This window comes from Lygodium microphyllum, chromosome 10 (assembly GCF_053477565.2).
Source record: "Lygodium microphyllum isolate KBCC chromosome 10, Lygodium_microphyllum_v1.1.10, whole genome shotgun sequence".
Classification (NCBI taxonomy): Eukaryota; Viridiplantae; Streptophyta; class Polypodiopsida; order Schizaeales; family Lygodiaceae; genus Lygodium; species Lygodium microphyllum.
The window spans coordinates 153,101,379-153,129,067 of NC_141144.1; the positions used below are offsets into that span (position 1 = coordinate 153,101,379).

At 45.7% G+C, this 27,689-nt stretch overlaps 1 protein-coding gene across 1 annotated transcript in view; it reads right to left on the reverse strand.

Annotated features, from left to right (window-relative positions):
• Window positions 1-27,689, reverse strand: part of LOC148030694 (putative plastid-lipid-associated protein 13, chloroplastic) — a 79,821-nt gene that overhangs the window by 22,867 nt on the left and 29,265 nt on the right. The window contains exons 4-5 of the mRNA XM_087687042.1: window positions 15,282-15,378; window positions 3,898-4,114 (exon numbers count right to left, since the gene is read on the reverse strand). Coding sequence (XP_087543168.1) covers window positions 3,898-4,114; window positions 15,282-15,378 — 314 coding nt within the window. The remainder of the gene's footprint in view (window positions 1-3,897; window positions 4,115-15,281; window positions 15,379-27,689) is intronic.

Sequence of the window (27,689 nt, forward strand, 5' to 3'; positions counted from 1 at the left end):
TAGTAGCAGAACATTTCTCACATGCTTGTGACATATTAGTACCCATATTAGCACATATGTTCAATAGAATAGTATGTGAAGGTTTCCCTATGAGTTGGTCAAACAATACTATAATTCCGCTATTTAAAAGTGGTGATCCCCTAATTCCTAGCAACTACAGGACCATCATGATCCGTCATACTTTGGCCAAGATATATGGATCTATATTGAAGCATGATCTCAGTGAGTGGGCTGAAATGCAAGGCAAGAGACCACAAGGACAGGCAAGTTTCAAACAAGGATATACCACGTTGGACCATATTCTCACACGAGTCACTATTGAGGAGCCCGAAACAAGAGGATCTATTGTTGCTTTGTAGACTTTCGCAAAGCTTTTGATACAGTGCCTCGTACATGCATCATGCAAAGATTGCAGGACATTGGAGTACCAAAGGGTATACGATGGGGTATCTATGCATTATATGAGACAGTGACACATCATGTACGAGCACCTGGGGGGACTATCAGAGAGGATTGACAGTACTATAGGAGTGAAACAAGGATGTCCACTTTCACCCACATTGTTTGGTCTATACATAGATGAAGTGTCTGATTACATAGACCCAAGAGAAGGAGCTGGAACCAGCCTGGCAGGGGTACTGATACCAACATTACTATATGCAGATGATAGTGTTCTCATTTCAGATTCACCGGAGGGATTGCAATGCCATCTAGATGCTTTGCACTTCTTTTGTAGAGATAAAGACCTCACAGTGAACCTTGGAAAGACCAAAACCATGGTTTTCAATACTTCAGCAGCATGGGTGACTAGATCTATGTACCAATTCACATTCGGGGGAGACATACTGGAGCATGTGAGGGAATATGTCTATTTGGGAGTCACTTTCTCTGGCCCACGTTTTTCGTTGAGAGGGGCGTCAGAGGCACGTTTGGCACGTGGATACGCAGCACTAGGGGCACTTGAGAGTCAATGTGCTCACATATAGTTCTAGGAGCCCCGTAGCAAACTTTGGTTGTTTGACACCCTAGTCACACCTACATTACTATAAGGAGCAGAGGTATGGGGTTGCAACTTGTACCATAGGCGCCTTAGCCCACTCACTGATCAAATTGGAGTAGAGAGGGATTATTATGATGGCTGGGATAGCATGGAAAGGCCATTGATCATGATGATAGCACGCACGATTAGGAGTAAACCCTCCACCCCACACCCGATTGTCAAAGCAGAGCTAGGGGCAACACCCATAGTCATGGAGGCACTCTTCAGGGCAGTGACCTTTTGGCACAGACTATGGGAACTTCCATACCATAGATACTCTAGATAGGCACTAACCTCATCTAGACAACTAGCAACAGGAGGCAATAAGAACTGTTGGTTTTCACAGATGGCTATTTGGATCAGCCTACATGGTTTGGATATTGACAGTCTTCCACCTTTGGATTATAGCCTTGACTGCCCTACACTTTCTCTTAGTTGAACCAGGTGATCAGAGCTGATATCTTGAGGATTGAGACGGCAAGGACATGGATCCACCCACCACTCCCTCTAGGATCGAGGATGGAGTTCTACAGGAGTCATTTCTTGTGCCTCTCTAATGATGGTTTCACTATTCGGCCAGCATACATGGACACCCATCTCTCCCATAGCGTACGGGTTGCTATCGGACAAATTCGCACCTCCTCACATAGGCTTCAGATGGAGATGAAAAAATGGACAAATACCCTAGCAGAGGATAGGACTTGCCAGCTTTGTGGTCGAGAGCCTGAAACGGAGGAGCACTGCATATGTAGATGCACAGTATACTATGACATACGAGGACGGTACCACTGCCTCTTCCATGATGGATTTAGACCCCTTCATCACGTCATGGAGTACGAGGACGTGAGATGCCTAGGTCTTTTCCTCCTAGAGCTTGAGAGGCGCTGAACTGCACTACTGTGAGATCGGAGGCCAGCGCATCCAAAGGGACACACAGAGAGCAGTGATAGACTTCTTCTACAAAGTCGACCCTACTAACACTACCAGCCTAGCAGAGACAGAGCCACCCTGCCAAACACCTTACAGGCCACGCCGTGGAGTCACATTGGATAGAGCCATTTTCCTTCGTCGAGCACGACGACCCCATCTACTAGGACCACGTCCGAGGAGGCCACACCACAGTCGGATTAGAGCCATTATCACGAGACACCGAAGACTCACCACCAAGCATATCAGTGAAGCAGCTCGAGACTGCATCATAGCTGAGATGATGTGCAAATCTTGAGATCAGCTATAGCCCATAGTCTCCACCACACTTTTGTACATGGTTTTATCAGATCTGGTTCTCCTTTCCTTTCCTTTCCTTTTCTATCGATGGAACAACACTACACATGGTTCAACCCTAGTATAGTCCCATCGTATAGTTATTTTCAGTATTGTTCCATAGGCCACCCACTTATTTGTAATGTTATCTTTACCTTACTGATGAGATGACATTAGACATGGATGTATTCTGGATTTTGTCTCATAGGCCACATTGGCCTTATGTAGACGTTAATATATCTTTCTTCTTTCTTTCTTTCTTGCTTTCTTTCTAGCTTTATTGGGACCTCGAAAGTTTCCCAAACATTTTGTATATAACGTTTTGGTCTCATAGGTGGCCTTTCGTAGACATTAATATAACTCTCTCTCTCTCTCTCTCTCTCTCTCTCTCTCTCTCTCTCTCTCTCTCACATTAATAAGTGAATAAGTGTATTAATTAATGGAAATATTTACATCAAGTCTCCATGCCAACCGAGCAAAAATAGAAACAACTATAATGAAGTCATCAAGCTATCAGAACAACCTATTACATGAGCAAAAACTCTCTCTTTCTCTCAGGTCTTCTAGGCAGCCATGAAAATCCTACGAATCACAAGCTAAGCCAAAAGGCTACCAAAACATAGCATGCAAATATCATACAAACACTACTCCTACCTTCTCAGGTTTAAGCCTCAACTCCTCCATTTGTAGTGCATAAAATTCCTTAATCCCCAAAGCTTGGGGTCTCACTTGAGTGTTTAGGGCACTTACTAATCCATCAAACTTTGGTGGACAAATCCGAAGACACCTCCAAGCTATCTCCTTACTAGTCTTTTGTATCCCAACACCAGCCATTTGGTCGCATAGATTCTTGATCCGAGTGATGAATGCTTCAGCTATCTCTCCTTCAGCAAGCTTCTCTGCTACTAGTTGGTTCTCCAAGTTCTGAATCCTTGTTTGATTTTGCGAGATTTTGGGGGCTAGATGGCTAGCCCAATTATAGGAAACTTCTGGTTAAGCACGCAGTGGTGTTGAAAATGCAATCCACACTTGCTAAAGAAAACTAGCTCACTATCGGTGCAGTGGCAATGAGTTGAGACTAGGTTTGAATCCTAGGCCAAATGGAGGAAGATTTTCATAATTGGAGAGACCGGAGGTCAGCTATCACCTTAAGGTTTTGGGGGCTAGATAGCTAGCCCAATTATGGAAAACTTCCGGCTAAGCGCACAATGGCATGAACAATATTAGGATAGGTGACCTCCCAGGAAGGGGAGGTTCAAGAGCCCCCACCCAGTTTCTAACTACACATTATTAAATTTGACTGGTTTTCAACCACCCATTATCGGCACTACATTTGGTATTCCATTGTTGCAAAAAATGTTTACAAGGAGAATCACACATTCAGGCCTTTCACATTTATCACACATTAAAGGCATTGGTATTAAATTTACAGTGGCTATATGCAGAATCAATCTTTAGAATGCCAATCTTAACAACAGTCATAAGTTGCAACATGCTAAACTCCTTAAATTTACAAGCATCTTGGAAATGGAATTAGGTAATTAAAGGTGGAGATTGTTCCCGACGCGTTTGGGGTTGACCATAGTACTCCATACCTAGAGAAATCTTCACACCATTTGAAAGTGTTTCCTTTGCAGCTTCAGGAAGCCTTTGAACTGCATTCAAGACTTGGTCATACGCATTCTGCACCTGTGCTGGAATAGCCCCTTCCTGAATAGCTGGAGTGGATAACAAGCCTTCCAAATACTCTTCTTTTAGCCGTAAGGGTCCCTCCACAGTTAATTTACTGGTCAAGACTACACTAGTTATAATCTGCAGCAAAATTCAACAGCAGGATTGGTATTAGTGAACGACAATTTTGCAAATAGACTTGTTATTATCCACAGTATTGAAAATACTTTGACTGAAGGCCTGACTTGACAAAGAAATAAGAAACAAGACAGTAGCTAAAACTTATTTCTCGTAACTATTGACGTTAAACAAAAATGGAAAGAACAACAAACAAACCTCCCTCCCTCTTTTCATATGACAAAGGTTGAATTAATGAAATAAGATATTTACAACACGCCTTCTGGCCAAACAAGCACAATCAAAGACAGGCAGCAAGCACTTATGGAGCCAAAAGGCTACAAAAATACAAGGCTACAAGAAAAGAAGAAGGGGATCACAAAGCACGCACAACAGGGGTGGTGTGAATGATATCCAGCTCTCTTGTCTTTTTTCATGAAGAAGTTTGAATTAATGAATGAGGTATTTAGAACATGCCTTCTGACCAAACAAGCACAACCAAAGACAGGCAGTAAGCACTCATGGAGCCAAAAGGCTACAAAAATACAAGGCCACAATAATAGAAGCAAGGGATCACCAAATAGGCACAACAAGGGTGGTGTGAATGATATCCAGCTCTCTTCTTTTTTTGCGTGAAGAAGTTTCAATTAATGAAATCAAATATTTACAACAGGCCATCTGGCCAACCTAGCATAACCAAACAACATGCGTCAAACACTCATGGAGCCAAAAGGCTACAAAAATACACAGCTACAATAACCAACAAGGCAATCATGAAGTGGGCACAAGGGGGTATTAGGTTTGGATTCAACAACACGCATGCACTCACAATGAACAGCAAAAGAGAAGAGTGCTAGTTGGTCACATCCACTAAGTGAGAATAATGGAAAGTACAATCCCTAAGCTACTAACTACCACACCCACTATCGGGTGGGTGTTCACACAGGGAAAAAACCTTCTCTAGCCAGAAGGTAAAAGTGCCTATGAGATAAGGGAGCATTTACACCAAAACATAGGAGAAACATGATAAGTGTAACAAACCCCCTTGAGTGAATGATGTGAACATAAACACAAAATAGGCAAATCAATCCCCAAACGGTATCAAGCCGAGGGGCTTGCGAAAGACTTTTAACTTCTCTCTAGAGAAAGCTTTTCTAAACACATCTGCCAGGTCGTCCTGTGTAGGGACATTTTGCAAAATCATGCCCCCCTAAACTGCAATAAACTCTATGCCAACATAGCAATGCACGCGGCCAAAATCTCTCACATCAAAACCATGCTGCAATTCAGCTTTCAAAGCTGAAATATGTGCCTCATGAGGTCCGGTCAACAGCATATCATCCACATAAAGAATGAGAATCAAGAGGCTATCTCCATCTTGGCGGACATAAAGTGTGCTCTTAATGTGTGAATTACTGAAGCCAAGAGCAATCAAGTATGCAGGTATCTCCTCATACCATGCCCTAGGTGCCTACTTTACCACATGTCGAAGATTATGAGAGCCACACCGTTCATCATCATCATCAATAGTGTTAGGCATTCTCAGTTCCTGAACTCACGGCTCTTCTGCCCATTATGCCGTGTTGAGAAACACAGATCTAGAGCTAGGCTAGCTATGGAGGACGTAGATTATAGATATGGAACTAGATATGGAACATGGTAGAGGTGAAAGATTATAACTCAAGTAAATTAGGTTCCAAGATGGATTAGCTTGGACTCATAAACACAATCTTGAGTGACACAAAAATGAAAGTACCATTACATTGAAATGAGTGTCAAGTACATGCTTATATAGCTTTTCTGGATAGTACCACTCTTCCTCTCTGTGCTAATGGGTTTTGGACATCTCTTCTGGAGCATACAACTTTTGTCATCTCTCTTATACAAAGCCTCTTCTAGGCATACATCATTTGATTTCTCAACACCCCCCCTCAAATGATGAGTCTCTACCCTTGCTGGCTTTTGCCCCCCTTGCATGTAAACATGGACCAGGAGACTAGCTCTTTGGCAGCCTAGTCAAGTTAAGGCTTGAAACTTTACATCTTTGGTAGGGTTTTTACAATATCCACTATGGGAACAAATTCCTTAAAATAGTTTGTCATAGTTGTTGATGGTAGCAGAAGTATCTTTTTCTTCTTCTTCATTCATGAATTGATTTTGGTGGTGGTTATTCTGCATCTGCTGTGCTCTTTTTTTGTGAAAGCATTCACTGACAATATGGCCAGTTTTACCACAATAATGACATGTCATCCGATTCCTGTCGTCGGTGTTGAATCCTCGACCTCTTCCCTTGGGTCCAGTAGCTCCTCTAGTGTATAAGAGGTTTTCCCTTGAGCTGGTCTCTTTTACATCTTTGCTTCTAAATTTGCTTTCTCCATCAAGCAGTGAGTGCTCAATATCTTTGAGTGAGAGACTTGGAACATTACTTAGAGTAGACACAAGATTTTCATATGGATCCTTGTTTACACTTGCAAGCAGTACGGCTATTGCTTCATCTTCATCAATATTCTTTTTAAGAGTTGCAAGCTGAGTTTTTAAACTCTTAAACTTATTAATGTGTATGGTCATAGAAGCACTGTCTTTGATATCTAGTTTATAAAACTGCATGAGAAGTTTGCTTGGGTACCAAACATTCTATCAAGTTCCTCCCAGGCGGTTCTAGCATTTCTAATGCCAGATATATGATGTAGTACATCATCACTTAGTGTAACCGGCCTGTTTACTAGAAAGGGAGGTAGTGTACAACCAAAATACATAAATGCTTTCACCCAATTTACAGTCGTCCACTTTACCTGAACTTAAAGACACAGAAGCAAGAAGAAATACAGGAAGCTAGAATGCTCCTGTTGCTACACAGACACCCTGTTGGCCCCTAAGTTAGGCGCCCCTTGCGGTATTTCTTTATTCATTAACAAAGGGATAATCCCACAATAACCTGCCTACAAGCTGTCCCTATACAAAGTGGAGAAGGAAACACAGTTCCAAGCCGATTTCGATACCATAACGGCAGTACAACTTGACCTGGTCATTATCCCACTCAATTGGTGCCTCCATACACCTAAACACACTCAATGAAGTGCCTGGTAAGAAATTCAGCACGCTGCATTTTCTGGTTTTTGACTTCAAACTGCTCCAAAATACATGTACAATGTCCCTGGAGCTTCCTTGAAGCTTCTGGAGCAAATAGACACCAAAAATGTCCAAAAACCCAAACCTGCAAAAATATACAGCAGGCTGTAATTTCCTGTTTTGGGCCCCGTTTTACCTGCCAATCACTTATGTGCATAGCCAGCGGGCTCCCGCACCTTATGGGCCACTTGCCCTTTGAATCCTGCGAGATTTCACGCCAGAAATCTCAGGAAAACAGCGTTTTCCACACAAGTATCTGCTTGGGAATGCAATTAGCAAACCCTGTACCTATTCAAGAGGCTCTTGCCTCGGCAATTATGCATAACAGTACAATTATTGACCCAAAACAAGTTGACCAAGAGGGGAAACTCTGCCCAAGTCTGAAACTTCTAGTCGGAGTGCAGAATTGACCATTTCAGCCTGCTGAAATTACTGGTTCAGACCTGCAACTCTGCTGTAATCACTGGTTCAGACCTGCAATTCTGCTGTAATTACTGGTTCAGACCTGTTCTGAAACCTATTTTCAGCTCATATTATTCCCTACACTGTCCTGCATCATCTGGGCCAAATGCCCCTTGATTCTGGCATCAATTGGGCTCTGAAATAGCCTCTGAATAGTCCAAAAACAGTACTGTTTCAGACACTTACTTGGTGGGGTTACCACCCTCACCTGTCCCTGCTGGGACAGCATACAACTGCTCCTGTTCATGGAGAAAAGAGGCTCTTGCCTCATGCAAAACAGCATATTCCACATAGCTGTACCTGAATCAGAAGAAAGGCCCTTGATTCTGCAACATAACCATACTCAGGAGGTGATGAGCCACACACACCTACCTCCTCTGCACACCAACAGTCCCCCCTCGTCCACACAGCCACCAGCTCATCTGCCCCTGCCACCCGCCATACTTTCCCGAGACAGGCACAGTTGCTGCCACAAGAGTTTTTCCGCAATGGCCCATGGTTCTACCTACGAGTTGCGGAGCACGGAGAGTTCCCACTACCTCTAGAGGTGGGGATCTTCGTGGTTCGTAAGTCAAGGAGAGGCAAGGTCCACCTAGCACCACTGGATGGACCAAACTATGCCTTCTTTTTTTAGTCATCTTACTTAGAGGAGTGGACGACTATATAGATTGAGGAGGAGTTGAAGAGTCAGGTGGCGGATCACATCTCCCAATGGATGGGAGATGAAGGATTAGCATTGTTCGCACAACAGTGGCCAGGTTGCATGATGGGCATTAACTAGTGGGTTGGCGCTGATGTCCCACATCTGAGCATTATCTTTCGAGCCCCCCCATAGTGGAGAGCGCCGAGGGACGTGATCGAGTGACCCCCGGCACTGGTGGCCTGCTTCTACCAGTATACAGAGTCGCATTTTTCAGCATGGCTAATAGATGCATTGATAGTACCACTTGGAGCATCTATCACCCCTATGGTCCGGCCGAGGGCCACCATGGGGGACTGGAGCTCACCATCCAAACCGGCGGCAAAACGCACCTGCATGCCTCACAGTCTCTCTTCCTCATCTGCAGCATCCACACCGAACAGATGCCTGTTCGGTCAGCCACACGTTTCCCCACGAGCCTACATCTTGCATCCTGGAATGTGAATAGTCTCCACTACAGTGGGGCACGTGGCTCGAGGAAGCTGATTGTCCGGCAGGAGTTGCAGCCTGCCCTTGCCGGATGGATAGACATCTTGCTTCTGCAAGAGCACAAGCTCACCCTCGTCTAGGCTCAACGGGTTGGGAAGGTACTTCCGGGCAGCTCGCATACTTACTCGGAGCAAGCCATAGGTGCACACAGCAGGAGCGGAGGCGTATGCATCTCTATTGGCCCGAGTCTCACCACTTGTGTACGAGACCACGGGACGATAGTGGCAGGAAGGGTGCTATGGATCAGATTGGATATTGGGGACTCGTGTATTGGAGTCCTCAATGTCTATGCCCCTACGGAGATTAGGGCACGTAGCAGGTTCTGGGTGGAGATTGTAGCTGGACTCCCAGAGGTCGACTCTTGGATTGTTGGAGGAGATTTCAACAACCTGGAGGCTTTGGAGGACCAGCAGGGCAGAGGAAGAAACTACCAAGGCATGGATGGGGAGGAGCAGGAGGCATGGGAGGCCTTTTTGCTTGCAGTCGGAGCACGGGATGCCTGGAAAGACCCTGCCTTCCACAGGAGGGAGAGGTCGTTGGACTTTTCCTGGGGATACAAACGGCTAGGTGGAGCCTTGCTGGAGCGGTTGGACAGGTTTTATGTGGGAGAGTGGGGAGGTTCTCGTGGAGGCCAGATTAAGCAATTGGCAGGCACCACATTATCCGATCACTACCCGGTTCTCCTGGCACTTGATCCCCCAGCATCCGCCCTAGATACACGATCCTGTCGGATCCCTGACTTGATCTATAGGAAGGAGGAGGTGTCGAGACAGACAGAGCAGATTTGGACCAAAGAGTGGGTCAGGTGGGACAGGATAGCAGAGGAGATTGCAAAGGTCCTAGCCGACTCAAGCAGAATTTGCTAAGAGGCAGCCCTACAGGCCAGGCAGCAGTGCTAGGAGGAGGAGAGAGCACTCCGGTGGGACCTGGCAGCTACGCAGAGATTATTGCAGGAGGCACCAACGGACCCCACCCTCCACGCACAGGAGGTGCGCACGCGTGCAGCCATTGTTGGCCTAGAGGACAGGCGCTCGGAGTTCTCTTTCTGCACTTCAACAGCCTTTTGGGCGCGGAAGGGAGACACGATGTGCAAGGAGTTCTTCCAAGCACACCAGCCCCGCACCGCGGGAGAGTAGATACGCAGCCTTAGGGATCAGTATGGGAGGACCCGTTCTAGCCCTGATGAGGTGATGGAGATTGCCACCGACTATTACACGCGGCTCTTCCAATAGGAGACAGCTTCAATTAGAGGACAGAGATGCAAACAGCAGGTATGGGATCACACCCCGTCCCTTGTCACGAGGAGATAGGACACGCCCTCCTAGCCCCCTTCACAGAGAAGAAACTAGAGGAGACTTTCCATACACAGGATGGGCAAAAATGCCCGGGGAGGATGGCCTCTCTAAGGCTTTCTTCACTACCTACTAGAAGGTGGTGAAGGACCCCCTACTGAGGGCTTTCCAAGATATCTTCACCTCAGGACAAATGCTTGGGAGGCTCTCGGCAGGCCTTATCAATCTTCTCCCCAAAGGGGAGACCGGTTGGAGCTATCCCAGTGGAGACCGATCACCTTATTGTCAGTGGTCTATAAGGCTCTGGCAAAGATGATTGGTAGACGATTACGCCATGTGCTTCCAGATATCATTCATGACACACAAACAGGCTTTGTCCAGGATAGAAGCATCCTAGACAATGTATTTACATTCTTTGAGGCGACAAAGTGGGCTCAGCACAGTGGGCAGAGACAAGCAGTACTACTCTTGGACTTCGAGAAAGCCTATGACAGGGTGGACTGGGATTTCCTAGAGGGTACCACGGTGAAGTTGGGATTTCCCCACGCTTGGATTCGCGGGGTCTCCGGCCTGTAAAGATCAGCCATCAGCAGGGTTCTCATAGGCGGAAGGCGAGGAGAGGAGTTCCGGCTAGAGAGATCGGTCCAACAGGGCTGTCCCCTGGCCCCATACCTGTTCCTACTCTTCGCAGAGGCCATGTCTCATTTCCTCAGGTCACATGTGAGCGGACTACACGGCCTCCGACTTCCAGTGAGAGAGGAGACTGAGTTGTTAGACTCAGAGTGCGCAGAAGACACAAGCCTCTACATAGAGGACGATGAGGTGATGTTGGAAAGAAAGAGGCTAACTCTTGATGTGTTCTGCGCTGCAGCGGGTGCGAAAATCAACTGGCGAAAGTCGGTTGGTTTCCTCACAGCCCCGGACTCCAGCACGGAGTGGGGCGTCCACTTGGGATTTAGATGGGTGAGGAGAGGGCAAACCGTCCGATACCTAGGGTTCCAGGTGGGACTTGATATCACTCCTGCCCAGTAGTTTCTTCCTGTTCTAGATTCTATTAGGAGGAAATTGACCTACTGGAGCACGGTTCGCCTCTCACTAGCTGGTCAAGCCTTGGTGGTCAACCAGGTCCTCCTAGCACGGCCTGGTACATCACCTCGTGTTGGTGTTTCTCCTCATCGTGCGTAGGGCAGCTTCGCCGCCTAGTGCGGAATTTCCTTTGGTCAGGGTCTGATGGCTCCAGAGACTCCAAGGCCAAGGTGGCGTGGGCGGCCATCATATGACATCGATCAGAGGGAAAGCTTGGGATCATAGACCTAGAGTATCAGAGTATGGTCCTCTTGGGCAAGCTAGTTGTCCACGGTCTCACACCAGGCGGGCAGACCTGGAAGGTCTTACTGCAGGAGGGCCTTCAGGACTGTAAACCGAGGCTTGGCGGTGAGTGGAGGCCATCTCTGAGATGGATCTTCACTTCAGCCCAGATCACCCCCCCCCATATCACCTTTCCTGCGGAGCCTACTCCGCGTGTGGCAGGGCCTCTATAAGGCCCTAATCCAGAGCCCCCCAGGTTGCAGGAGGAAATAGACCGTCAGCCGGTGATCTGGAACCTCCAGGTCAAAGATAGGGAAGGGGCACAGATAGGTGAGCGCCCCCACATCCAGTGGGCTGGGTGGGAGGCCGGCCCGGCTCGCTCCATCAGGACACGGCGGGAGGTGTACAGGATGGCAAACGAGGAGGTGCTACAACGAGTATCAGGGTGCACGAGAGGAGTGGAGTTGCGGAGAAGAGAGATAGACGCAACAATACCTCCAGAGTGGCTTGCCCCTCCGATACGAGAACCGATAGAGGCCGGGGAGGTATGGGCAGCCAGGTTCTCTCCAGCAGGCATCCCTCTTCAGGTGGCAGGTAGAGTGGGCGGCGCCCCCCACGGAACCTTTTTCGCCGTTCAAGAGGGGGGACGTCTGGCCCTTGACAGAGGGCAACAGGATGAGGGGATTGCCACCCTTTCATGGAGGAGGAGGAGGATGGTGGGTCTTCAGGGGAAGACTTGGCGACTGGACCCCTATGTTGTCTAGATGGAGCTCAAGGAGTGGCGCCTTTGGATCTGGGAGGGTAGACCTCTTGATGAGCTGGAGTGGGATCCAGGAGAGTGGCTATGGCCGGCCTCTGCAGTTGCCAAAAAGCCACCCAGGTTCCTAGAGTATACTGCCAGGATTGGCAGACATGTACTGATGCAGGAGGATATGGACTGGGCGCCATCACGCAGCAGGCACTAGGCGGAGCACAGCATCACGGAGCCCTTCCGACGGACCTTCTGGCGCCGCTTATGGGATAGCTGGAGGCCGAGGAGGGTGTCATATTTTATATGGCTGGTGGCACATGGAGGTTTGGCAGTGGGAAGCTGGCTTGGTCTTGTGAGGAGGCACAGCTTGTGTGGAGAGGAGCATACCGTATCCTTCGACGTATAGCCCCCAGCCTTGGGTGTATTTCATGGGGAGCTTTCTGTTGGCAGGTAGTTAACCAGGGCCGTCACCTTTTGTATGAGGCCGGGATGCAGGACACGATATTCATGATCGAGGCAGGGTCATGCGCAGTGGTTGGTCTGGAGGCTTTACCCATCCGCCAAGTACTGGAGCCCACAGCAGACCGCTCGGAGATATGGGAGATCATAGGGAGTCTTACTGGATGGCATATCTGGAAGGCGCGATTCCAGGTGGCTTTCGGCGGAGAGAGACTTTCAGCACTTGCGACCTTAGCAGAGCTATGGACCTCCATCATTCACTCCCTCCACGGCCGATGGGATCAGGTGCAGGGCGAGTCCAGGGCTCGTCAAGAGCTCCGTGGTCACTTCATGCGTACCTGGGGTGGCCAGGGCCTATTCTTTGTGATGCAGGCAGACAGTCCCGTCTGGTGATATACCCCCCCCCCCCCCCCCATGGCTTCTTGCCCCCATCCCCCCTAGACCACCTTGAGAGGCTTGTATACATGATGTAGTGGTGACTTTGCATCAGCTCCAGTTAATCTGTTGAGCATGAGCATTCTGTTGTAATCAGTTTTTTTGAGTAATATAATCAGCCACATTTTACTTGCAAAAAAAAAAATGAGAGCCACACCAACCTCCAACATAAAGGACCCAAGGATCTGGCACTCCAATGCAAAGAGGTTATATGATGTACCACATCAACCACCGATTCCACATCCTGAAAAGCCTCACCTACCACATCCACTTTCTTCACATAGGATGTGGTGAGGAAGGCCATGGAGCATAACAAAGGGGACCACACGACACTTGTAGACTGCCCCACAATAAGGAAGGTCTAGAGGGTAAAGTTCTCAAACTGATTTTCCAAGGCCCTAAAGGACAGCTGATAATTACTTGGGGAGTAATGACCTGCACTACAAATAAAGCACCAACAGCAAATTAAAAACTCCACATCTCACGTCACCAAATGACAGTCATGCACACTTCGAACCTTCAGCCAACCAGAGGGGGCCTCACAACACACTCAGACTGCCCCACAACAAGGGACATCTGGAGGGTAAAGTTCTCAAACTGATATTCCAAGGCCCTCAAGGAGAGCTGATAATGACTTGGGGACTAATGACCTGGACTACAAGTAAAGCACCAACATGCAAATGAAAATTTTCACATCTCACACAACCAAATGATAGTCACTCACACTTTGAACCTTCAGCCAAACAGAGGGGACCCCACGACACTCACAGATGGGAGCTCATTTCTAATATCATTGCTTGGTAAATGTGTGAAGAATGAGATGCTGTGAGGCTATAGACCAGCAGTACATATCCATTTCTTTATTCGTACCTAGACAAAGGCCATTCATACTCTTAAATGTAGACAGGAGATAATGCAGGATGATTCAAATGCGTGATGAGGAAGGGAGAGGCCTCCGCACCTTTTTTAACATGAAGGAATTTCTCATACACTCCAGACTGCTGGACTGATTATTTCATTAGCCTTTGTGTTGGACTTTGTCACTTGACAGCGGCCAGCTGAGAGATGTCTATTACATTCGCATATGTTTATTTCATGAGCTTGGGATCTTCTACTCTGTTTTTTATCTTGCTGACAATTATCATTCAGGGCATATCTAAGAGTTTGGATGATCTTTCTTTTTAAAGACATTACATACAGCTTTATGTAATTTATATGGTTGTCTATTCAAGAGCACCGCACCATATCTCTATAAATAACTGGATCATTTTGGGAGTACATACAGAGATCTATAAAAATAATACATTCCTATGAGTGACTAACCATCTGCAATGCGGTTGAGGATTTCAATCAAAATAATTTGAACACTGCTAAATGGCGGAAGCTTAATATCCCAGATTTATCTCATCGCACTAAAGCTCCAAAAGATAGGACTCACCAGTTCCAATCCGATAAGAGAAGTGCATAAAAAGCATTTCACTATGAGAGGAAAGTCATGTTCCAACACATAAAGTCAGCTTTACCCATATCAAAGATAGCTGATCCTCAGGAAAGAACTGGAACGAAAAGAGAATTCACAAACACAGGAAGACATTCACATCATTCTTCACAAACAATACTTGCTTATTTCACTATGAGAGGAAAGTCATGTTCCAACACATAAAGTCAGCTTTACCCATATCAAAGATAGCTGATCCTCAGGAAAGAACTGGAACGAAAAGAGAATTCACAAACACAGGAAGACATTCACATCATTCTTCACAAACAATACTTGCTTACTATCCCTCCTCACTAGGTTTTGCTGCCTTCTTAGCCAAACATAAAACAGTCCAAATAAACCACACATCATTGCCATTGTCTTGGACCATAAACCTCTTGCCTATCTAGTAAGGCAAAGCCCCATTTCTTAAAACACTCTTAAAACCATCAAAACCTGTGCCACACATAATGTACATATACATAGATTTATTACTTCCAAGCTACTACCAATCTGTCGTATGTGAGTAATCATGTGACTCCAAGCTTTCGTATGTAGAAAGCATTAACTACAATCGCCCTTCAGAAATCATCCTTGTGTTGAAACTTTGTTTCATTCAAAACACAATTTGCGTGTTTAATGGCAAGTTACAATCTTTTTTGGCAAACAAGTCAAGAATTTATGCTTACTGTATTTAAAATTTTCACAGTTGCTGTGGCCTTCGCGGACCCATCCAGAATCAGAAGATTCAATTCTGATAGTGTCGCTACTGAAGATGGAAACCTCCTGAACAACAAAACTTAATGTATTAAAAGATTCTATAAAGCCTCAGCCAAAACAGTTTTATTTGTATCACCCAAAGCATCAAATAAACGGCATGGCCAAGATGCACAGGGTGATGTAAATTGAGACAGTAATGGCACAGCACCCAAACACTCCATAGACATACCAATGGTTTTACCTGACATGGATTTTAAACAGCCATTCTCCTCCCATTTGTTCTCAGACTGACAATGTAGTTCTCTCTCTCTTTCCCAATCTCTACAATAATTTGAAGATATTTCCTTTGGTTTTCTAGGTCAGCTCATCATACAACAAGACTAAATATGAACTTTACATGTACCCTTAATTTTCCACTACCTAAATATACCACATGCAATAAAATAAAATTACATGATCTCCACAGGTCTATGGTCCATGCTTGTTGTGCAAACTACTCTGAGAGGTAGAAGTGGAACGTTCTTGGAAATTTGGAAAGATTTGGATTGGTACCAGTAACCATTCATCCATACTTCAAATGTATGGGTCTAGATGCTTTGCTGTTCCCTGGCAGGGACTGCAAGAAGGATCTCAAGTCAAGAGGAACCTAGAAGACGATGGACATGCAACTTCTCAAACTGACAGCCCCAATACCTTGCATCTTTTTCCATGTCCTTAACTCTAGCCTAGTAAGGCTAGAATCTCGATAATATGCAAGGATTTTTGGTAGGTCGAAGCCATTCATAATGAGCCTAAATGAGGACATTGATGCAAGCTTTATTAATACATGAGGGTGCTTGGAGCAAGGGAACCTTCAAGGCAGAAGCAAGGTGAAAGCCCTATGGCCCGATGATAATAGCCCTGTAAGTGATGCAAGTAATAACCTAGCATGCAGCTTATAATAATCCATCCAAGCAAGTTTTGGGACACCTATGACCTGTTTGTAATGAGCTAGCCATGTGTGCTATAGGCATTTGGGCCACATGGACATGTCTGGACAGTTGAGAAGTGCCAACAGTCTCACTGGTTTAGGTATACTAGACACACCTAGAAATTGATTGGCCAAGGTTAGATGATGCTGTGAGCCACCAAGCACAGCTTCAGCTAGCCTAGCCTCAAGGAGTTGAGACATCTCCCCGTTGTGAAGATGCACTAGGGTCTACAAAGAAAACATTGTGTATGAACATGACTAAAACAAAGTGAACCTCAAACAAGAACGCAAAAGCAAAAAGGAAGAACTTGATGATGAATGAATTGTTGGGTTTGACTCACGCCTACGCTCATAGAGGAGTGTCGATGATCCAGAGTAGGACGCAAGAGCACTTTTTACTCTCCTTACGAGAGAATTTTTCCCCCATTTACATTATTTTCTATTTTGCATGTTATGTCACACCATTCGGTCACTTACCGTGCTTTGCACCTTTCAGGTGAGAATGCACCATAACAACCCTAAGGTCTAAGGGTTGTACTTTGTACTTTCACTTCACACTTGGAAATTGCATCGAGTATCGTACTATGTCTTCACTCCCACTCACTCTACTATCAACAATGTACTGTCAGCTGAGAGCTTCCATCTCCATTCTCACATTTGGTATCAAAGCTCAGGCTCAGCAAGGTTCAGCTTTCCACTCCAGGCTCGTCAACCTCTGCCTCCAGCTCGTCCAGCTGCCACCAGCAGCTCTGCAATCGTCACAAGCCTGCCACCCTGTAGGCCTGCCCGCCTGCAGCCCTTGGTCCAGTCGTGGCCCCCCTCACCAATGCCACCTCACCTTGGTTTGTCCAACGCAGCCCGCCAGTCACAGTACCGCCCCAAGGTCCACTTGCGTCGCCGTCTCGCCAGTCTCCGGTGCCATCACCACCTGCAACGCTGCTTGCCTCCTGCTCCACCACTCAATGGCTGCTCTGCCAGCCTTCTCCCACTCTACCATGCAGTCAGCATCCTCCTGCCCCACCAAGCTGCCAGCATTGAAGGTAAAAGAGACTTTTTTTTTTTTCAGATATCTGAATCACAGATTGGGGCTTTTGCCCGAGGATTGCATCTCTGTTCCTGGACGCACTTTCGGGCACACACATTGCAGGAATTCATTGGGAAGCAGGTCAAAAATTTTGGGGCTTTTGGATGTCTAGAGGACATTGGCACATGTATTGAAGATTCAATCTGAAATAGACTGAATTTATGCATTTGTTGTGCTGCTGAGCACTGTTCATGTATTGGACAGTGTGTACATTGGGCAGTTGTAATCAAGTGTGACACAGTTTTGCTAATTACAACTTGGTGTATCCTGTAATTTCTGGAAATTTGCAAATTTCCAGGTTGTTCCAGCTTTGGTTCATGCTCTTGTGTCCTTTGAAATAGTGACATTTATCATGGCCAATCAAGGACAAAGTGATGTATTACATATGTATCCAAAAAGGATAGATTGGACGGCAATAACTATTCTCTATGGTCCTTCATGATGAAGAATGTGCTGATTGTAAAAAATCTTTGGGATTATGTTAGTGGTGAAGAAGTCCATCTCAGAGTTGTGGCTCCTACAACACCTCCCCCAAGAGGACGTGGTCAAAGGCCAGCTCCAACTCAGCCACTTCCCCAAAGATCAGCAACACAAAAGGCCTGGGACACACGGGATACTCAAGCATTGTCACTAATTGCATTAGTAGTTCAGCGGTCCATACTCCCACATATACGGTCTGTTGCTTCTTCACGAGAAGCATGGCCCACACTTGAGAAAATGTTTGCTGAAAAAAATGAGACACCCATCTCTTTCTTGAAAAAGGAGCTTGAGAATGTGAAGATGGATGAAGGTGATGCCATGCAAGATCATCTTAACAAAATTCAGGACTTGCGTGAGCAGTTAATGAATGTAGATAAGTATTATTCTAATGCACAGCTGATCTCTACTACTATGAATTTCTTGCCATCCTCTTATTTGGCCTTTCACACGGCCTTAAATCTCACCATGAGAATTTCTCCACATCCACTTATCTTTCTTCAATTGGTTAGTTTGCTCCTAAAAGAAGGGCAAACAAGAAAAAACAGTGGGGTGGATGTTGTAGCCTCTGAACAAGCCTTTATAGCGAGACAAAAGGGCAAGGGTAGCCAATCTAAAAATGCTCCCCAGAGTTCTAAAATTTTAGGTACTTCACAGAGCAGCAAGAAATAGGGGGCACACAAGCCAAGAAGGGCAAGTGTCATTATTGTAAGAAGCTAGGTCACTACATCACGGAATGTAAGAAGCGCATTGTTATAGACCGTGACTACTTGTTTTTACACTTGCAGCTATGATTCTTCTTGGGCTGATAGAGCATTTAACTCTACTAAGGATGCTAGCACTTGGTTCTTTTACTGCAGTGCATCTAAGCACATCACATCTCGCACGGATTTGTTTTCCTCTTTTATTGCAACTCCTGTTGGCAAATCTATACAATGTGCCAACAATGCATCTTATCCTATTAGAGGTGTTGGGGAGATCGTCCTACAAGCCATTGATGGCTCTACTCTCCGTTTACAAGATGCATTATATGTGCCATCGATAAAGAAGAATTTTTTGTTCGTTTCTTCCTTAGCAAGGTGTGGTATGTAGGTCACATTTGATGATAACAAATGCATGGTCAGGAATAAGGAATTCTTGACTTTGGTATTGACTGACGCATTATGTCATGGACTCTATGAGTTAGATGCTTATTCAATTGATCAGTTAATCTATTTGGCATCTACTCTTACTCTTGCTATGTCATAGGTAGAGTTATGGCATGCTCACATGGGGCATGTTAACTATGGCAATTTAATGCTTATGCAACGTATTCAGATGTTGATTGCTTACCTCTCTTGGAGAGACCTCATGAGCATATTTGTGAGGGATGCATTTTGGAAAAAATGCATCGATTCTCTTTTTCTCGTGATGTCACTTTTAAGGCAGCAACCAGGTTACAAATTGTACATTCGGATGTATGTGGACCTATGCAGACAAAGTCATTGGGTGGATGTTATTACTTTGTCCTATCCTGCATTTCCTGCATCTTGCCTACATTTTTTCTGTCATTGCCTTCCCCTAAGTTTCCACATGTCTACTTTGGTGTTTGTAGAACTATATCACATGCTATAAAATGAACAAAAGATAACGAACGAATCTGAGAACAGTATATCAACATTTTTTCATAAAGATAATTGAAGTAGTAAATATATACATCAGACCATCAGGTCAACATAGAAATAGCAGACATAAAGGAAAGTCTACAAAGACTAACACAGAAAAGTCACACAAAAAGAACAGCTGGCGTGGAGCAAAGAGAGCAGCGATGTCAAGAAGAACCAAATCAATAGACACCATAGAAGAGATCTGCCACAACACTAAACCACGAATACGGGCCACATGACCATGAATGCCCGAAACTGAATCAAAAACGAAGGCATTCCGAGTACGCCAAATATACCACATTATCTCTCTCTCTCTTTTTTTCGTAAAAGGTAATTGTATTAATTACGAAAAAAAGGTACAAGTTTACATGATTACAAGATACACGATGGCTCTAAGCCATCAAGTTACAAAAGTCATGGCAAAGACGTAGAGGAATTTGCCATATGCCAGGGAAGTAAATTCTCCCGAGGGAGTAAGTTAGAGTGCCGAATGAGATCTAACTGCCAATGCAGGAGACCTCTAAGCTTCGCAATATGTCCCGGAACATTAGAGGCCGAATTAAAAAGAAAGGCATTCCGAGTGGTCCAATTGTGCCAGCAACCCCAATATCTAAGAAAGTGAAACAAGATCTTCATATGCGACTGTGCCGGTGTGGGGTATTTGGGCCGTACAAAAACCCAATCAAAAGGGCTTAGCGAGAAACCAACCACTGCTCGCCAAACCGCTGACAAGAGTGACCAGTTATTCTTAGCGAGAGGGCAAGAAATAAATCGATGGCGGGCTGATTCCACACAGAGATTCGACGGTTGGAAAGGGTGGAAGCAAGAGGAAGACCCCCAATCATCACCCTCCAAAGAAAGACCTTGCATTTGAAAGGTGCCTTGTTCAACCAGCCCTCCATCACAGTTGCCTTCCACCAGGACTAAGATTTACGCAATCCCCATACAGTATTAGCTTTAGTAACCAGCCATTGATGATCTTTAATCAGAAGATGATACACCTGGTTAGCTGAGGCCTTTTTCAAATTCAACCGACCTGCAAGGTCCCAGTCTTGCCAAGGACGATCCAAAGCAAGGGCAGGAAACGGTTGTCTGCTCTGGAGCACTAGCAACAGCTGTTCCCATAAATCACGGTATCCACGAGGGATTCTGAAAAGCCTCCTGGCTGTACGAAACGATATCAACACATTGCGACTGGCAAGGGTGGCATCTGCAACTGAAGTCAAGCCCAAACGTGCCATGCGGTTAAATTTTGGTCTGAGCTCATGTTTGCCTTCCCAAGAAAGTAATCGCGAGGCTGCCAACAATTCCAATTGAAAAGAGTTAGTATGTAAGCGGTCCTCCGCTGGATGCCACCGAGCCTTCTGGAGGACCAATTTCCAGGAGCATACCAAATGAGCAAGAAGGATGAGGAAGGACTAGAAAACCGAGAGTCTGCATTAAGAACATGCCACCAGGAGCTCCGAATTTGGGTATTACCATGCACAAGCCCGTGATCCTCAAGAAAATAACGAGCTATAACGACCCACGGGTGATGATCCAAGCACATGGCACGAAAAAGAGACCAACAAAGAGCCAGCATATGAGTTTCGGCATCCAAAATAGCCCCACCACCCATGCGTTTGGGAGTACATGCATGCGACCAAGAAATCCATGAAATGCCTGCATGCAAGGAGTCCTTCCATAACATGAAACAGATGTACTGAGTAAGAGCATTCAAAGTAGTGGTAGTCCAAGGCAACAATGGCAAGAAATATGTGAGCATTGGCAACATAATTGTCTGAGCCACTTTGAGGCGAACATGGAAGGGCCAAGCCTGCGACTTCCAATACAGAAACTTGGCTGCCAGTTTCTGTGAAATCCACTCTAGTAGTTGCTTTGGCCGAACATCAACACCCAAAGGGTACCCAAGATGCTTGACAATGGAACCACAGGGAACAACCAGTCCCTGCCAGCCCAATGACTGTAAATCTGACTCCGTCCAACTGAGAATGACTGATTTGAAAGCATTGATATGAAGACCAGACGCCTGACCAAAGAGCGTCCAAACATCTAATGCTTTGCGAAGATTATCCTTGTCCGCACACAAAATCATAAAGCTATCATCAGCCAAAGATTAACTAATGAAGTGCTGTCCAAAAGGAAGCGACAATCCAACCAACTGAGTCGAAGCTGCCATAGAAGATAACATCGAAAGAATTGGATGAGTCGCAAGGGCAAAGAAGAGAGGACTCAAAAGGGCAACCTTGTCTTACAGAGAGTGCAAGGACAAATGGCTCGGTAACACCGCCATTTAGCATAACTCGCGAAGAAGCCGCAACACTAATCGTGTAGATCAAGCGGGACATCCGAGTACCAAAGCCCATAGTAGACATAAGTTCTGCAATGAAAGACCAGTCTAAATAATCAAAAGCCTTTTCCAGGTCCAATTGAATCAATACCACTTCCTGATTAGAGTGCCTTGCATAGTCAATAGCCATTTTCACATTTAAGATATTATGCAAAATGTTTCGGCCCTTAATGAAACCATATTGAAGAGGATGCACAATGGCCGGAAGATGCTTGTGGAGCCGATTCACCATCACTTTGGAAAAGATTTTATACATCGAACCCATCAAAGAAATTGGTCTCCAATGTTTCAACATTGATGGCGAAGGAACTTTTGGAAGCAGTTTGATAGGCCTTCTTTCCATGAGGAAGGCATGAACCCCGTTTCCCAAACCTGCTAAAACATAGTCATCAATGGTTTCACCAGTTGAGTAGCAAAAACCTCAAAGAATTCATTGGTGAGACCTCCCAACCAGGACTTTTATCCTTGGGCAAGTGTAACAAAACATCCATAACCTCCGCCTCACAAATATTTGTCTCCAAAGTAGGCTGATATTTCTCATATACAATCATAAGCATACCAGAATAATGCATGGCATGTGTCCCTGCATAAAACAAGCGAAACCCATGGCAATCCACAACTTTTCCTGCTTCACTGTGACTCTTGTGCTCAACAGCACACAAGACATCCCACTGATTCTCATGCAATACAGTCCACATGGCATGTTGCTTATGACGAGAACAAATGCCTCGCACATTCCACGTGGCTATCTTCATGTGTATTCAAAAAAGAAAATCACGTACGAGGCACAGCTTGCCTTGATTTAACCTTTTCTGCTAGAATGTCAAGGACTCCCTCATCCAACAAATCAGCTAACACGGCAAAAGAGTTCCGACGGCCAGATTTGGAGGTAGACGGTATATCCACTGTCTTGGGGATGGAACGGTGATAACGACGATCCCATGGGGTAATCACGTTACCTCTAGTATCAAAAGCCAACTTAGCAGGTGGACCCTTTGGACCGTCCGTATATACTTTCCTAGTAGGCTGATTACGGGGAGCAGAAGAAACCATAGCATGAGCAGTGTGCTCTGAAGACAACATTTCTTTCCTGCACATATGAGTGCACATGGAATCTTGTGAAGCAGTAGGCACAGTATCCACCATGCCAGCATCAAACCTTTTACCTTTTTTTGCATGTACATCTACCCAGCCATTGCCACGGGAATCCAAATCCGAAACATGTTGTTTACCTTTATCCAAAACTTTAGGTGGCTGGGTTGCATCCTACGACGGAGCATCAAGCACCATATCTTCCATGGGCAGAACAACATGCTCAGCATCTGAAGTCGATTGCTTCTCTGGGCATTTGGCCATAAAATGCCCCAATTTTCCACACGAAAAGCAATGCCCTGCAAAGTTACCCCATTTCAAACGAAAGTGCAAAGGATGCATACCAGAGCAATTAAGACGTAACCAAGCAAGCCTTTTCCTAGCAGTGTCCCATAACATACACAAACGGTTACGATTCATGGCCCTGAGGCTCGGGAGGACCAGAACAATGCCCACCACGGCCATGGCATCCTTTAACAGTGGCCAATAGACAACCGGACAATTTTCCACTTCAACCCACACCGGGCATTCACGTTGAAGCAGGCGTTGAAAATCTGCCATTGGGTGCCATGGCACAACATGGACCAAACGGCGATCAAAGAACAATGGCAGTTTAAACAGGAGATCAGCACGATGCTTCTCAGATTTCAACAGCACCTCATAAAAGCCTCGGGGCCCAACAAAAATCTCTTCAACACACTCCCCTTGTAGCAAACTGTGCAGCCACTGGCGAATACGGGAAAGCACTGGGATCCTACCAATGAAGAAGAGTATAACAACACGTTCATAAAACAATGAAAATGAGCGCAAGACATTTTTCGAGTCCACAATGGCTTCCAGAACATCTTCAATTCCAGAGTCAGAAAACGCTTCATGATTATGCTGAACATAATCGCCAAGTAGAGTGTTGGCAAACTCCAGCAAATGCTCCCAGTCAACATCCTGAGAATCCACAGAATCAGAGGCAACCTGAGCATAAGAACGTTCCTGATGATCCATTGTCTCTTCCGAAGTATGCTTGGTGCGTTTGCCCGCAGGCTGGAAGTCAGGACCAAGGGGCATCTTCTCTGTGCAAGGAATCATATCCTCTGGTTCCTCTGTATACGAATCCGGACCAAGAGCTGCTACCGTTTGGTCTATTAAAGCCATATCCAGACCAGCCATGTTGTATCACTACTTGTGCCGGTCAGATGCCAAGCCAGGAGCTCACGGGAGGCAGAAACGGCGCAGCCCTCTCTCTCTCTCTCTCGAGCAGAACGGACCCTGCACTGGATTGGCTCGCTGGGCAGGGAAGGCACGTCCATAGGCAGGGAACACGACGCCTCTTTCCCTTGCTCGCTCACTCTCTCTCTCTCGCTGTGTGGCAACCTGCAGAAACGGGGCAGGATAGCGCAAGCGCAGTCTCTCTCTCTCTCTCTCTCTCTCTCTCTCTCTCTCTTTGAGAGGAACAGAGTCATCAGACAGGAGATATGGCATATTTATATACAGAGGACATGGGTCAGCCCTGCACAGCCACTGCCATCGAAGATGGCACATTATTATACACAGTTCTTGAGTATATCAGAGCAGGAATTCATAGAGATTCCGAGATATATGCAGATCTATATGCCACATCGATTGAGAGTTCTTATTGGACAGCTCAGGGTATCATCACATCAGCTTATGATTGAGAGTGGCAGAGCCAGTGGCATCCCACGGGAGGAGAGGATATGCCCCCTTTGCAGATCAGAGGTGGAGAGTGAGGAGCATTTTGTTCTCAGATGCCCAGCATACTCAGAGTTGAGATCTAGATACACATTGAGCAGCTCACTTCAGGGATGTATGACTGATATGGATCAGAGATCATTTGGCCGTTTTTTGGGAGAGGCATGGCACATCAGAGAGCAGAGCACACAGCGGGTCCCAGTCAGAGAGGGGCCCACCCAGACGACTATTACACAGTTCTTTCAGACAGACAAAGTGAGAGCTACTGTACCAGCCTCCAGCCAGACCTCCGGGCTCACACTACAGCAGGCTGAGGACCAGCGTACTCGACGCCGCACGAGGATCCGTGGGTTTCGGACCCCACAGCCACACCGACAGGAGATCCAGAGGATTCTTGATCTACATCGACAGCAGACTGAGATCCGACGACCCTAGACACATTGGATCTCAGATCTCCAGTTTGCTCTTTCTCCACCGCCGATGTACCACATCCTGCATCCAGGAGGGATCACCTGCTATTTGCGACTTCGACGACTGCTACTACATCCCAGGATAGTATATCCCCCTGCATCTGTTACATATACACATCGCACCACTTTATCACAGCCGACAGTTGTTCCCCTATCACAACCGACATTTGTTCCCCTTTTGTAGCCATTATCTGGAGTACCAGAGCTACATACGCACATACACATACACGACACTTATCACACTCACAGCACCGTATTTTCAGTTTCCAGTTTTTAGCTTTTCATTCAGCACTTTTATTTTGGATAGCTGGACCTCATCAGTTGTATCACAGTTTGTCTCGTAGGCCAGTTTTGGTCTTTAGAAGACGTTAATATAACTCTCTCTCTCTCTCTCTCTCTCTCTCTCTCTCTCTCTCTCTCTCTCTCTCTCTCTCTCTCTCTCTCTCTCTCTCTCTCTCTCTCTCTCTCTCTCTCTCTCACACACAAGACAGTGGACTCTCGGTTAGGCTTGCTGTGACCTTAATGTCACATTAAATATCACTTTAATGTGACATTAATGTGACATTAATGTGACATTAATGTGATATTTAATGTGACATTAAGGTCACACTTGCCAAGGCCAGCATTATGGTGTTTTATACACATTGCAGTGGGTTACGAGATTAGCACTAAGCTCTCTCTCTCTCTCTCTCGCACAAGACAGTGGACTCTTAGTTAAGCTCGGCAAGGCCAGCGTTATGGTGTTTTATACTACATTGCAGTGGGTTACGAGATTAGCACCAAGCTTTGCCTATCAACAACAATTGGTGGAGAATGTTGATTCTTATACATATTTGGGGGTCTTAATTTACATGTCCCACTTTCTCTATAAGAGAGGCAGTAGAGACCAAACTTACATGAGGATATACAACATTGGGAGGGCTAGAGAGGATGTGCTCACACATACAGTTCCAAGAGCCATACACTACGTTATGGCTTTTGATACTCTAGTAACATCCACACTCTTCTATGGAGTACAAATTTGGGGGGGCCAACCTTGACCACCACAACAAATCAAGCCATACATTTGATGGATGGAGACTAATGGAGAGGCCACTAGTATCCATGATTTCCAAAATGATCAAAGATGTAAGGCGTCAGTCCCACTTGAGATTGTTAGAGCTGAACTGGGAGCTCCTCCAATTGTGAGAGAGGCTCTTACTAGATCAGTTTCATTCATACACAGCTTATGGGAGCACCTCTGACACAAAGATGCACAATTGGCATCAGACAATATTCTACTCAACTAGAGACCAGCAGGACAAGGCTGATACCAGTACATGAGATGGGGGCAAAGGTGGCTTTCTATTGAGATTATTTTCTCCACACCGCTGAGGATGGCTTTATTATATGCCAAGATACATGGATACCCACATATCACATGTGATTAGACGTGTTATGGCCAAATACGCACCTCCTCACACCAATTAGAGATTGAGACTGGTAGATATACATCGATACCCCCCAAAGGAACGTATATGTTGGATTTGTCAGCAAGAGCCAGAGATGAAGGAGCACCACATCTATTGGTACCTGGCATACTATGAGATCCAAAGCTGCTTCCATAGTCTATTCAAGGATGGATTTGAGCCACGGCTACATTGACCAGAGATGCATTGGTCTTTATCTCCTAGAGATATGAGGATTGAGAGAGACCATCCTCGGAGGCAAAGCACTAGTTTGTCAAGGGCCTACCCATAGGTAACACATATTTCTTCACGGGGAGCCAAACAATATCATACCAGACTCGGTCTACATTGAGAGGAGTACCAAGGACCCCCCTATAGGCTATACAGCATCAACTTACATCTATCCAAGGGACATTGATTGATAATACAGTCCAACTTGGCCGATCGATGCATCCTACAGCCCAGCACATATGTCAACGACATATGTATAGGAGGATACATCAAATCATTGCTCAAGCCAAAGCCAAATCACCTAGGGTCTTCTCTAAATGTGAGGAGATTGAAACTGCTCAAGAAACTGATCAAGGATTTTCTGAGATGATGTGCACCCTCATACTACCAACTAGTTTCTTTTTCTATCAGCATTTACATTTAGATTTCTTTTATTGTATTGTTTATCTCCAAACACTTGTATTATTCTACAGATAGATTTTGTAACTTATGGTCTCACGGGTCATTTTAGCCTCTTCCAAACGTTAATAGATCATTTCACCTCTTTCCTCATTTTCATTTACTATTCTTTCCACACAATTGTACCATCATACAAATGATTGTAACTCATGGTCTCTTTTGGCCTCTTTGCAAACACTAATATATCATTTCATTTCATTCACTCTCTCTCTCTCTATCTTTGTTTGGATTTAGTATGAGAGACAAGCGTGATGACGGGATGCTTCTGGCGTGACGATGGGATGTTTAGTGGGGGTCAAGGCGAGCTTGCAACAGCGTGACGACGGGAAGCTTCTGGTGTAACGGCGCGTGACGGCTCTCTCTCTCTCTGACGTGACGGATGCTGGCATGACAGATCTCTAACGGATGCTGGCGTGACGGTTCTCTAAAGGCTGCTGGCGTGACGA